At 36.1% G+C, this 15358-nt stretch overlaps 1 protein-coding gene across 3 annotated transcripts in view; it reads right to left on the reverse strand.

Moving 5' to 3' along the window:
• CNTN3 (contactin 3) overlaps positions 1-15358 on the reverse strand; it is a 348839-nt gene that overhangs the window by 212137 nt on the left and 121344 nt on the right. For all 3 annotated transcript variants that reach the window (XM_045493570.1, XM_045493569.1, XM_045493568.1), the window contains exon 4: positions 4576-4751. In XM_045493570.1, the coding sequence (XP_045349526.1) occupies positions 4576-4751 (176 nt within the window). The remainder of the gene's footprint in view (positions 1-4575; positions 4752-15358) is intronic.

Below are 15358 nucleotides of genomic sequence, written 5' to 3' on the forward strand. Positions count from 1 at the left end.
TAGCCTGCTGCTTAGAAAAACAAATGTGCATTCTAAGGATAAAAACCACACTTAATTTACAGCAGTGAATCACTACTGAGAGGAGCAGCCAGTGAAGGAAATGTCAGCAGGGTGAGTTAGCAGGTAGGTTTAATTGAACTTCAAATGCTTTAAATCTTAACTGGTGGTGGCTACACTGAAATTCTTTCCAATTTCTCCCTACTATTTGCATGTCTAACATAATTCATGATTAAAATATAATGCATCACAAAATGACCAAAATAAAAACATTGTAATAAAGAAATATAAGAAATTTAGGAATAAGACAAATAAAACTGAGTATTAATGAAGCAAAGATATTTGGGGGTTTGGGGTTGCTATCCTAAACTGCTGTGGTTGGAATTAAGAATCTGGAAAAAATTTTCAAATATATTAAACACATATCAAAGATTATACACATGTCACATAATAGCAAGTAACTGAGAAATCTGTAACTCAAACACTGCCTCATTTTACAAATTTTTCCCTTACACAGAATTTTTTTTAACTATTCCACAAATAATCTACTGGAAAGGGTTAAGAATGGCTACAAAAAGGAGACCTCTTAAATTAAGAATGACCTTTTTCATTTTCATTTTATTACAAACATGATTTCCAAGCAACTTGAAAATTAAGATAACATTTCCTTGCATTTTCTCCAGTGTTATAAGTGGTGCATTGACTATCCTTCATATATTCATTTATCCATGAAGCACATTTTAAATACTTTCTCCATAACTAATAGAAACAAAAAGTATCACTAACCATGCAAACATAATCAAGAGAGGAGACATATAGTGAACAATTTGAATGTTTCTCAGTGACAACACAGTTACCATCCATTTGTCTACAGCAAAGACAGTCAAAATCCCCTGAAGTCATGAGCATCTTACTAATACAAGGGGTCTTGATCCTAATTCCATCTTCGGTTAATGCACCACATCCTTTCAAGGCTACCAAGTCAAAGCGAGGCTTTTTTAAAACTGGTGGTTTGAAATCTGTGATCTAGCAAATATTTTCCACTGTTTTTTCCACTGTCTTTGGTCTCTTTACCAGAAGATACCAGTTATATCTCAACTATATCATTTTAAAAATGCATCTTTTACATTTCCAATCTAACATGGCATTAGGTGAAGAACACCCAAAATTCCTTCTTGTCTATTTCCAAAAAAAACACTTATGAACTGTCCCCTCCTCAAACTGCAAAACCAAAGCAAACCAAAGACTCCTTGTACACCAACACTGCTAAGCAACTCATGACAAGCACCAGAATAAGAATGTATGTGAGGCTGTTACCACATGTATCCTGATAGGGTGCACCCAAGTGAAAAACTCAAGGATCGTAGCAAACAAACAAAAAACTGACAACCTTTTTTGGGAGAGGCAATCAACCATGTGCTGTTAGCTTCTCTGCAAGTTTTTGCTGGGTGTGCCAAGGCTGAAAGGTCTTTCTCAGGATGTGTCTGCAGAGAGCAGCCTGGAAGGATAAGGTAATGGCTTTCTCTAGGATTAAAAGCAGGTTGCTTACTGCTTGCTATAAGAGAGGCGGGGTCTCTAAGCCCAGTGTTCCTCAGCTGTGTGTGCAGCATCTTTCCAGCCACAGCTTAACACCTCTGTGGGACTTGAGGGTAAGGAAGCATGTTGCTTGCTGAGCTGTGAGTAATAAAGCCCTCTGTCACTGATCCAGGAATATCATGTCTTCGGCTACCATCAGTGAAACAGCAGCAGGCTAACTTATTAGCTTGTAAGTAGGGTAAATAAAATCCTAGACTTAACAACTTTATCCCACTTGGTCTGTTAAGTACTGGACAGGGAGACTAGAAGAGGCATGATATAATTTCAGAGGTATTTCCAAACAAGCCATACTCTCTATGAAGGATAGACTGAAAAAAAATCTTTAAAAAATCTGTAATAGAAAAATATCACTGCATAAAAGGAACAATATATTTGGTGAAAGACTCCTAGAAATAGGGAATTAGACTGGGAATTCTACATTCTGCTATAGATCAGAGCAAAGAATCTGACCTCTGCATGTAGCAAAGCAAACAGAGTCAGGGTAATCCACTGATAGCATCTGTTGATAAAAACAGAGTTTGGATAAAATTTGCTTTAGAGCATATTTAAAATATTAAGCATAAAAATGAAAACACCAAATGGAAGTGGGAACAAACACTGCCTGTAGATCCAAAAGAGCACTTCAGAAAACTGACTATATCCTCAAAAGAATACAAACAAATAGATGTGGCCTCATCTAATGAAGAACAGAAATTCAAAGGAAAGAACAGCCTGAGGTAAAACGTATTTCAAAAAATAGGCCAAAAAAAATCCAGTATACAGAGTATCAGTGCCTTTTAAATATGAGTAAATCAAACATAAAACTAAAAGATATAAAAGAAGGAAAATTTCCTAAACTGTGTACAAAAACATGCAATTATAATAACTCAAATTCTAAGCAAAGTAATTTTAAAAAGAGCTAAACGTTGCTGTATGCTAGAAATATGCATGTTTTTAACTAAAGGGATGAAGAAAAATTATCACATATGCAACCAAGTGAGACAAAAAAGCAACAAAAAAGGAAGTGGTGGTGAGCTCCCAAGAAACGGAAGTGAGTCTGATCTCAGACTTGTGTTCAGCAACACTAACTCCATAAGACAATAGGACACCATATGGGAATTCTTTGGCAGTTTGGGGATTCAACCTTTGTACTAACCAAAAGGTATCTTCATACTCAAGTCAATATAATGACATTCTTTAAAATGTAATACTATGCAACAGGGGCAGCTGGGAGGCTCACTTGGTGATGCATCAGACTCTTGATTGCAAATCAGGTCATGATCTCACAGTTCACCCTGCATCAGGCTCTATGCTGATAGCACGGAGCCTGCTTGGGATACTTTTTTCCCTCTCTTTCTGCCCCTCACACATGCGTGCGCTCTCAAAATAAATTTAAAATAGGATGATATATAGTTCCGTTTTTAAATGTGAGTTATTAAATAGTAAATATTTAAAAATGGAGATACTAAAAAAATAAAAATGCAAGAATGGGAAGAGGTCTCATGGCGGGCATTGAAACTAGGTAAAAACACTGATACCTCATAGATTCTGGCAAAATTCTGGTTAAAGACAATATGCACATATTAAATCATTCATGAGAAAAATATTGTATGTATACTTAGTATATACACACATACATGCATATATACATAGTGCCTAATATATATGCTTGCCCTGTATGTGTATACACACACACACACACACACACACACACACACACACACACCCCTCTATGAAAACGGCAGAACAACAATTTAAATCAATAACCACAGAAATCACCAGGACAGCAAAATATACAGTAAGGGAAAAAAGGAACGAAACTTATTGTTTAAAATGGAGTAACTCTGAAAAAACAATTTAGATTTAAAATTTTGGCTATTAAAAGAACATATACAATACTAATTGGTAAACTTCAAGGCAAACTTAAATTTGTATGATATAAAATCTAGCTTTCAAAGTACTCAGGAAGGTACAGCTTTAAATCAGAGAGCCAGAAACACTATTCATCAAAGATAACAAAGTGAAAACAATGGAAAGAGCAAGTAAGCATGCAAACAGAGCATGCAGAATATAGTATCAGGAGCAAAACCAACCATTGTCATTATAAAGAACAGAAGCTGCAGAATAAGCCATGCATTAAATGACACATCATCAATTTCTTAATGGCTTGTGGCTGTGGGGAGACAATACTACCACATTATAAGAACACATGCATTCCAATTTCAGAATCACTGAGGTATATGTAAAGAACTAAGAGAAACCTTACAACCAAGGTAACCCTAAGATGCATTACATACAAAATATACAGCTAAAGCAAAGGAACAGAAACTAAAAGAAGCAAAAAGTAGAAAGTAGTCACAAGATATTATCAGGAAGATAAAAACTAAATGAGATCTCTGGTCCCAATTCAGAATTCCCTGGAGAAAGGCTGTGATTTTTCTCAGGTTGGGCCACAAGTTCACCCAGGTCCAATTAACACGGTACAAAGCTGGCCTCCAGAGCCCTGCCTCAGTGAGGGTTGCCCTGAAGGTCACTGTGAGCTGGGCAAAACCACAAGGGAGGTCAATAAGATTCTTTTCCTTCTCATTGTCTTGGTTCCTTAAATCTTTTCAAATCTCTCAGACATAATTCTCTAATTTCTCTAATTTCAATGTTCTCCCAGAGCGAGGATCATGTTTGACAATTCCTTCATTTTCTTTTCGGTTCAAACGCAGTAGCAGACAGAGTAGCTACTCGATGAACATATTCTTAACTGGATTCTTTTTTCCATTCCTAAACAGAATACTTACAAAAATAGCAAAATGGAAAACACACCCCCACGCATTTTAAGCTCTGATTTGTACAGTACATAGAGATCCAAAAGATCATACTGAATTGTCTCCTCAACCTATTTATCCAATTAATAAAATCCACGTATTGTTTCTGAAATCCAAAATGACCACACAAACTCAGTTAAATATTTTAAAACATTGGGTTTGCTAGATGTTGCAAATGTAAACTTACATGCAAATTGGAGTTTAGCTTCTCTGCTGACAATTGTCCCAAGTGAATTTGTCGCAAAACACTGGTAACTTCCCGTATCCCAGTTTCTGTTTGGGTTAATAACGACAAGATTTCCTCCGTTCAACTTATAGCGATATTCCATACTCGGATTAATATCACTTCCATTCAGCTGCCATCTGTAAAACAAATATCAAGATATTTCCCCTCTTACCGTATTTAAATTTTTAAAAATCCACATTATAAAATCTACTTTAAACATCACCTTTCATAAATGAGGATGATAAATATATTATTCCATGGTGGCATACCTGAATTGAAGCATGGCCCAGCTATTTAGGGGAAACAAATGGTTAAAGTATAGTAGAAAGCACAACAGAATAGCCTCTAGAAGTTAAGGATTTTTCAAGATTTTCTGAAGAGGTAAGAATGATCTGTTCACTGGGGGGAAAATTTAGGCTGGGTCTGCATAGGCAAAGAGGAAGTAGAAAGTTGAGGTAATTATCTCATGTACTTCAGGCCAATCTCATGCTGCCAATGAAGGGGGGAAAGAGCACACTTCTTTTGATTTATTCAGACCGACTGAGCACATTTAATAAATTAATTGGATAAGTGCTCAACTATCCATTTCAATTTGTCTGGGTAAATACCTATCCCTGAGGCACTCTCCACTCCTCTCAGCCATCACAATGCTATTTCCTAAATGGCACACTGCAGTAAAAGACCCTAAATGCCACCAAGGGGGTCCGCAACACTAAAGGCATTAACCCCAGAGCCATATTTATCAATAGGAAGCCAAAATAAGAAAGGAAAAAAGATGCTGGTTTTTAAACACGAGTTTTTAAACAGAAAAAACAGTTTTTAAAAGAGGAGAATACTTGACGCATCAAAGTCGATTTCACCTTGAAAAACTCAGAAATAACCCACAGTCTCAAGAACACATCTGTTGTATAAATTAAGCTGTCTTCCTCCTGGAAGACTTAATTGTTACAGTAAAATTATACTATCAATTCTATCAATTTTTGTTTATTATAACAACAATCATCTCAGTTGCTCATTGTAACTGAGAATGTGGGTAATCTAATACTCATTTTATAGATGAGGATTTCAATAAAAAAGTTGAGATGTCAGCTGTTCCCAAATAACTCGTTACTGGACCAGAAGTAGTACTCATTTTTGAATTCCAGCTCAGAGTTCTTTACTCATGTCATGTGTCATCTAAAAATAGTTATATTAGTACATAAAATATTTAACTTGGACATATTACGTGCTCTGAAAGCAAATAAAGACATGAAATGTGAATATTATCACAAATGAAAGTACACAAAATACAGTTAGATACCATTTATGTAAAGTTTTAAAACATATAAAGTAGTATCGATGCACTAAACATATTTTAAAATGTGAAAATGAAAAACCTCCACTTTAAGGTATTTTAAAGCTCTCATGGAAAGAAAGTGGGGTATGTTTGGGAGCAATACGAGGAAATTTAGGTTTTTGGTTTTCTTTCTCTTTTTTTAAATGTTTATTTATTTTTGAGAGAGAGAGATCAGGAAAGAGGTAGAAAGAGAGGGGGACAGAAGATCTGAAGCAGGCTCCATGATGACAGCAAAGCCCAACGTGGGTCTTGAACTCACAAACCGTGAGATCATGACCTGAATGGAAGCTAATGTTTAGCCAACTGAGCCACCTACATGCCCCTGTCTTTATTTCTTAAGTTGAGTAGTGGTTTTATGGATGTTCATCATGACACTAGATTATGTGTTTATATCATTTTCTATATCTGAATAATACATAATAAAGTTTTAATGATGGAAGCCATAGGAAATGAACAAATGTATAAGTTTAGTCTCACATTTCAATGGTTTCCAGGCAGGCACAAATGCAGACAAACCACATGGAAGACACAGTACTACACATGCCGGGTTTGACTTTCAGAGAAGAAGTATGACAGTAAATCACAAGTGGGTGGGTTGAAATTCTTTTTAATTTTTACTTATTTTTGAAGGAGAGAGAGACAAAGTGTGAGTGGGGGAGGGGCAGAGAGAGGATGACACAGAATCGGAAGCAGGCTCCAGGCTCTGAGCTGTCAGCACAGAGCCCAACGTGGGGTTTGAACTCATGAGCCGTGACATCATGACCAGAGCTGAAGTTGGATGTTTAACCAACTGAGCCACCCAGATGCCCCATGTGGTGGGTTGAATTTTTAAGCAATGAATGGTTTGTAAGCTTCTGAGCATCTTAATGCTTGCATTGGGAAAAACTCTAAACTCAAATCAGAAAAGATGTAGTTAATTTCATACACTTTTGAACGACAGACTCTCATGACAAAGGGTACTTGTATTTTTGTTACCCAGAAAATACAGTTTGTTGGGGGAAAAGAGGATTTTAGCTCTAGAGTTAGAATCTTTATGGCCTGACTAAACATGTCTGAAGGCTTAATTTGAAAATTGTGTTTTTGTGTTTAGCTGATGAATAATAAAGGTACAGTGGCTATGTGGAAAATTGAAAAGATAAATAAAAATATGGAGAAGCAATTCTTCTTGCCTACTTAGTAGCTGGAAAGATTTAAGATATCATAAAGTATGTAGGAAAATACTTTATATCAGTAAGTGTCTAAGATCTGGAAGCTATCTTCCCAAAGCTTTGACTAAACAACTAAAATGGAAAAGATTTTTTCATGCATAAATATTTCGTACTTTCTGTAGCTCGATCTTCATCACATAGACTGAATGCCTAGATTATTGCATTATGTGAAAAGGCAAAATCTACTCCCTTTTAAATATGTTTCCGCTATGCCAAAAGTAAGTGCTTTGCTTCACCAAACTCTTCAGAGCTAAGACGTACCCAAAAGAATATTAATTTTCTTTTAACGAAGTGATACAATTATTTCCCTCCTTCATAACACTATTTATTATTAAATGGACTTCATCCCCAGATGATATAAAAGTTCTCAGTTATCTTGTTAAACACTGATTATTTTTCCTCTTACTGAAAGTATGTGAATTAAAAAGGTCTGTATTTATTTAAACTCTGAAATGTGTAAGGAATCTCTGGGCCTGAAATTCCAAAAATTATCACATCCTGAGAAAATAGTGTACTTAAGTTCCCAATGCAAAATATTCATATTCATACACACACTTACTCCTTTTACAAAGTATGTGTCCAATAAATCTACAAATTAGACTAATTTTCTTTGCAGTAAATTGTAATCAACTGCTCAGAGTTCAAGAACAACACATAGTAATAAAGTGTGACAGGTGAGTGGCACATTGAGGCCATGAATTTGGGAAGTTTTTAGAGGCAGATACTGTCTTTTAGTTTTGCACATACATAATTATTTGTAAAAGGTGCAGATGTCCACTTTTAAGAATAAAGTGTGAAGTTCATGAGAAACTCTAAAGTTTCAGAATAAAATCTTTCTGAAATATCAAAATTGCTTTAAAATTCATAAAAGTAACATTTGCGCACCCAAATTCCATTCCAAAAGGCTTAATGCAGTGATCTGGAGCAAGAAAAGACAGCCCAGTGGCTCTTGGGGTTGCATATACCAGTATTTCAATCATATAACATTTACATTGTGCTCCAGAAACAGACTAACCTTGTAGATTTAGCTCAGTGGTAAATGTCACAAGATTAAGCACCTTTGTATAATCATCATGTTGTAACACTCTTGAATGATCTTATAAATTCATTGCCAGCCTCCAGTGTTCAAATGCTCATTCTACACAAATTAGGATTTGCTTTTAGAATCCACAAGTGAGAAATGGTTTGATATTCATATTTCACAAATCTACTCATTCTCACACAATGAGCTCTCATCCCCTCGCATTTCTTTGTGTGGAGGTTATCTGTGAATTTTTTTCTGGGCCAATGAGTAGAAGCTGAGGGCTGGAATGAGAAGTTCTGGGCTGTGCACTCTGCTCGCCTGAGACAACATGAATTTGATCTATCAACTTCTAAAATCATGTCTGCATTGTCTACACAACAGGGCGCTGGTTATGTCCTCACTGGAGAAACACTGGGCAGGTGGGGATAAGGAGGTTGGGCCAAGCCTGTACAATAGAATGGTGGGAATCTATGGCAAATTTCCCTGTAAACGTTTTTTGAATACAATTTCTTTAAAACATCATGCATGCCATTGAGCCAACAGGTTTGAATTTTGACTATAACAGCAAAAGGTACCTGACACAGGGGCTATTACAACTGGCAGTTAATGCTTTTTCATGAGGAAAACTATAATTGTTACTTCTGGAAAACATGCTAAAACATCAGTGACTGAGGGTACAAGAATCACTGCCTTCCAATACAAAGAACAAACTGTGTAAGAGTGTGTGTGTGTGCATGCAAACATGAATTTATGTAAGAAGTTAAGTCAGTACGAAAAGCCTACACTTTCAGAGTTGAAAGGTGCTTTTGAAAGCATGACCTCCAATGCATGATGAGTGTTTCAATCACTGCTGAATTCCCACCATCAGCCATAATAGCTGGTGCATGGTAGGGTCTCATAGAAGTTTCCTGAGTGGAGTAACTTAGCCATAACTAACCTCCATATAGTCGTCCCTCCCTGTGGTCAGCCACATTAGAAACAAACATCTCAAAGATGAGGAAGGAATGCATATTTATTTTCATTTACTTAATAATTAGTTCTTATTTACTTACCATTCTAGTTATTAGATGATATGGCAACCCTTACACAAAACCTCAATGGCATGAACAACAACCATGAACATAATCATAGACATATCTTGCCACTATAATTTCAGGCACCAAGCCCTAAAACGGGTCTTTCACTAGAACCTGATAACAAGGTTGGAGACTGTCACCCTTTAAAAGTGAAACTAACTAAACTGACTGACATCCGGTAGTTTCAAAATAATCCCTGGATACAATTCACCTCACAGTTGTTTATACAAAGCTAATGTCCTTCAGGATAGCTATGCTATCACACAAAATCTGGTCAGGAAAACGGAAACACAAACAATAAGCTGGTAAAAAAAAGAAAATATCACACGTTAAACTTGAACATAAAGTGAAGAGAACAAAATAATTTGCTGAAATCTTTAGGGAGTGGGGCTAAGTTTTGGAAATAAGCCCACACTAAACACTTGTTAAATCAACGGGCAATACTTTATTTGGGGGTTGACAGGAAAATTAGGAATTTAATCACAGAAGCAATTTGTGGTTTTAGATGTGGCTTTCAAGTTAATAAGCAAATGCATTTGTGTTCAAATGCAATGTTTGTTAATATGTTTACTGAAGTGATGAGAATAATTGCAGCCCTTGAAAGAATGAATGTCTAAATTTGCATATTCAATACTTTATCCAAAAATAACTAGTTAGGCTTCAGCAATAATTGCCAAAGATATAAACGAGTTAAATTGCAATGCTGTGTTTTTTAAAAATTAAGTTTTTAAGACGTGTCTTATGACATAGATTTCCATTTCTTCTCACTCATAGATAAATTTTAAACATACATATTTAAGAAAAAAACACTGGGATTAAAAGCAACTGTTGAGTTTACATAGCTATAGCCTCATTCAAATTGATCACTGATTGCCTTAAAATTACTGGTACAAGAATAATAAAAGAGGTTTGCCATTCCTGCTTTCTCTGTACCTGTTTTTGCTTTTTTCTGGTAGCAGTGCTCCCTCACTTCCTTTGAAGAGGCCACTCCTCACATGACTTGACCTGACCACTCAGAACAATCCTTGTCTTGGCCTCAGTGCTTAGTTAAGAATATGAATGTGGCCCAACTGACTTAACCTGGCTTTGGTCCTTATGTGTTATCCTGCCTTTGCACTCCACTGCAAACACACAAGAAAGAACAGCACCAAATGTGATGTGAATTATTTTTTATAATTCTGTCTGTAACATCTAAAATCTAACTTCTACATTTTTCTTAGATATTGATTGCTCACACTATTAGCAGTTTTTAAATGTCATGTTTTTTTCTGACACTATTCAGAACTTTTGATGACACTAGTAGGAAGGATGCCTTCTTTTTCCAGCTGCTAAGGGGAGGATATAAGTAAGCTTTGTGTTCCATGCAATCAGCTTTGTCACCTCATGGGCGATGTGTCTTAAAATGGAGCCCAAAAAAGGAATCGATCCACACATAAGAATACGCTTTAAAATGTACTATTGACCACTTCTAACCATCTGATCCTTCATGACATTCTTGACTCCTAAACATGACCTAATCCCAAATTTGCTTTGTTTTCCCCCATTAACTTCATTCTATTTTTTTTTTCATGCTCCAATTCAGCATGCACTATTTGCTAGGCATTTGGAAGGTGAGGGTGAAGAACAAACCGTCTTCACCTCTAAGGGGGTTACATCCTACCAAGACAATCACACATTTCATTTTGGTAAGTTTTACCATGCAAGTAGGTATGGAGTAAAATGGGCACTATATCATTGGAGTATGGACCCCAGTACAGCGGATATTAAGAAGGCTTCAAGAGAGAGGCAGTAACATAGCCAAGTTTAAAATGCTCTGTAAGAGATGCTGTCTACCTCCACTTCCCTCCGGCACTATAGATATTCTTTACTCTTTAATGGTTAGCAATCATGCCAACCATGTGAACATGTCATTGCTCATACAGCTGACTGTAGGTGTGGGGAACAGAACTGATCAGCTGGAGAAGTCGGGATGCTAAAAGTTGTTGAGCATGAAGATAAACACAGAGAATCAGGCCTACTAATCCAGCAGAAAGGATTTTGTCTCCCGAAGGGCCAAGAGAATTTATTTTTTATTAAAAAATTTTTTTTTATGTTTATTCATTTTTGAAAGACAGAGACAGACACAGCATAAGCGGGGGGGGGGGGGTGCGGAGAGGAGGAACTCGGAATCTGAAGCAGGCTCCAGGCTCTGAGCTTTCGGCACAGAGCCTGACGCGGGGCTTGAACTCATGAACCGCAAGATCGTGACCTGAGCCAAAGTTGGATGCTCAACCGGTGGCTATGCTGCCACCCAGGCGCCCCAGGCCAAAAGAACTTAGAGGAACAAAAACACTTATTTGTCTTGCAGCATAAAAGTGAAATAACAGTGACATGAGATCTTACATGGCAACAAGATAATGTAAGGGAAAAAGTGCATACAATCAAAATATTCTACATGCTCTACATGTAGAATATATATAGCATATATAGTGCATACAAATGTAGTACATATATGGAGCCATATGTATTACTACATGTGGTACCATGTACAGTAATACGTGGTGTGTGTGTACATATGTGTGTGTGTGTGACTGTGTATATATGGGCAACAAGAAAACTCAGATTTTTTTTCCTTACAGTTTACTCTTTCAATAAATGGTGAACAGCAATTAGTCGCTCTTATTTTCCTCTTCTACCTTAAACTGAATGCATTCAGTTGGTTTTCAGTAAATTCCAACACAGGGAACCAAACCTAAAAGGGAGAAACCGTGGCCAGGGGAGATGATATTTTGCAAAGATACTTAGTCCATATAACTTGTATATCCAATATTGTTCACATTGTACTTTATCAACACAGTTTACTTATTATATAGAGCTGGAAGACAATAAGGTTGTGGTTACTTCCTTTTTGGGAGAACAAAAAAACAGAAAAGCTGTGGATTCAAGGATCAGTCTAGAGGAGAGCCATCCAACAGAACTTTATGGAAGCATAAAAATGGTCTTTGGTTCCTTCCCATACAGTAACTATTAGCCCCACATGTCTACTCAGCACTTGAAATAAAGCTGCTCTGACTGAGGAAATACATTTTTAACGTAACTGATTTAAATCTCCCGGGTCAACTTTTGGCCACTGGCTACCACATTGGACAACACAACTCGTAAGTCTCAAGCTAGAATAAATGTTGAAAACATAAAACCCAAGTGGGCCACATTTCACTTTAAGACTTATTTTCTTTGGCCTACATTACAAGAGATTCCAAAGAGAAAACACCTGAATTTTAAAACATCTCTTGAAAAGCTTTTGTTGTACTGGACCAGGATTCCTGGATGGTAATCACTGGCTAGTGCTGAGAAGCAGTTGTCACCATTCAATAGGCTTGTGGCTGAATGTTGGATAGTTTCCAGTCAGTCATTACTCAATGTCTCTATATGTTCTCAAGGCACATCCACCTCTTTGAGCTTTTTACCTGCCTGGTCGCCATTAGGTATCTACATATTTTGCCCCAGTCTGTCTCAAACATGTGGTTCCTTTAAAGGCTGAATGGCATCAGTAGAAGTGACTTAGCTGGGGTCTTCCATGTGAGCAAATTGTGAAATAATGGGCATTTATAACCCTACGAAAAGTCAGGGAAAATCCCTCCCACTTAAAAAAGTTACTAATACTCCCTCAGGGTAATCTCTTCTGTCATCATCAGCAATTACAATGAGAATAAATACTAATTAACCTTTAAATATAGGCTTTGGGGCTTAGGTGGGGAGATGGGGTGGGGAGAAGAATAAAATTCTCAATTAAACCCTAACACAAGTAATTTCTCTTGAGAATTTCTGAACTTTTGGATATCTAATATGGCCAATTAAGAGTTCTTTTTACCCAATGGGAGAACCAAGAAAATATCTCTCATCAGACAAATTTGCCCCAGTCTACAAGATAGGCTGTGGGCTTTCAAAGGGTATTCTTTTATCAGACTCTTAAACTTTATTTCAAATCTTGGGAAACATGGTTGGATTTGTCTTCAACTTGTAAATTTCACATGAACCACTGATTTTTCCCTTGATATTCATCTATCTATCTAACTGCTTATCCTTATAAACCCTTATAAAAATATATCCTTTCTCTGATGTCATGTCAAAAAGCAAATCCCCAACTTCAGTGCTTTTCCATATTTATACCATTTATCTGTAGTTTCTAAAGGGTAGTTAAAAAATAAGAACAAGCAAGCATATTTTCTCCTGAAATATTTAAAGAATTCTACAAACTATTCCATGATTGACTATTAAAGTCAAAAGATAGGAGAAAAAAATCAGGCCATAAATGAAGGTGTTTCCTAAGTAGATAAGGTCATAATTACAGCCTAGAGGGTTGTATACTCCCATTTATTCCTTCGGCATAACGTCTTACACAGATAACATGAATAACGGGGAGTTGTTACAGGAAAGCCTTGTATTTTCACAATGTAAAGAGGTTCCCTTATGTTTTTTTTCAAGGTCTCGACTTCTAGTGACTATAAACCTTCAGTTTAAGTGGAATTTTATACTGGTTACAAGTCTTAACTTTAGAGAATCTTTAAAGCTATAATGAAGCTTTAAATGAATTCTGCTCAATCTGGCTACAAACCAAGTATTTTAGAACCATATCTACCATGTTAAATTTCTTCATTTATCAGACACAAAACTGATGGATCAATTTAAGTCGCATATCTCCTGGTCTCAGGTACAGATTCTGCTTAAATTGCAACACACCACATCTCAGGCCACAACATAAAACCTAAGAGGCACTGTGTAAATGGCAGGACCTCTTCATCAACATTTTACACATGGCATCAGTATGTTTAAAGACACTCTCTGACATTACAATAAATACCTGATAAAGAAATTAACGCAACAACAGGCTATTTCTGGATTTCTGACCTCAAGACTTCTTGCTATTTGATAAAAGTTTACAAATACAATTAAACTGTTAATTTAGAAAAACACTCTTGCCTGACTAAATCTTTTTCCCCTGAACACATTTATCATCAAATTATTCATAAGATAAATGCTAGGAATACAACTTCACTGACAACAGAGAAACAGCCCACAGATGAGTCATTCATATGGATTCTTTATCATATTACAGTCATATCTAAAAGGATAATCTTCTGTTTCAGGGAGAAATGAATAGATGAATGAAAATGCCGGCAAAAAAATGTTTCTAGGATAACGTCTTTTACTAAAGTTGATGTATTCATCTTTCTCCCAAAGAAGAAAATATTTTCAGATGTTACATGTGCTCAAGTTTGATTAATTGAACTAACTCATAAAATACAGATTCTTGTATTTTTTAAACTTTATGTTATACTTTTCTTATTTCTACAGCGTGAGGAAGAGGCAGAGAGAAAACTTTTTAGCACCTCTGTCAATTCTGACCAGTAACCTGGAATCATTGTGTATTCTGTTGAAAGTACACAGCAGGTGCTCAATAAATATATCTTTGAATATTATTGAAAGAGACTGACTTAGATTACTTCCAGATGTAAAAATACAAAGGTCTACCTTCTAACCCGATGCTGACCCAATTGAACAATGAATGTTGGCTTCTATTATTTACATGGATTAAGAAAACAACAGAAGTTCTATAAGGTCTGCATTAGTACTCTTACCACTTAGAATTTTATTAACACAGGCTGAAGTATGCTTGTTCTGCAGATTACAGAGGAGGTTTTGCCAAGAAACTAATATTGTAAACAGAGTTTTCGAGACAAATGCTCACAGTATTCAAAAGAGCATGTTGTTCTCAAGGTGCCTCGAGCACTTTCTCATTGCCACTCATATGAAAGCAGCATATGCTGTTTATAAATAATTCATTTCTTCATTAAATTGGGTCACCTAAGCACACATAACAGTAAAAATAGTTAATCTTGTGATTTTTTAAAAAAAGTAAATACCCATCCCATCCAAATCATCCACCATCAACCTCCAAATATTAGTATTTTTATCTTAAGAGGATGGGAATTCAGACTTTTTTCCCTTATACCTTTCTGTGATGTTTGACGGTTTTCAGTGAACAAGTATTATTCATGTAATCTGAAAAATACATACTCTTACATGAAAAAAAATCTACTAAACTAATATAATTTCTCTT

The sequence above is a fragment of the Leopardus geoffroyi genome, chromosome A2 (genome assembly GCF_018350155.1).
Source record: "Leopardus geoffroyi isolate Oge1 chromosome A2, O.geoffroyi_Oge1_pat1.0, whole genome shotgun sequence".
Taxonomy (NCBI): domain Eukaryota; kingdom Metazoa; phylum Chordata; class Mammalia; order Carnivora; family Felidae; genus Leopardus; species Leopardus geoffroyi.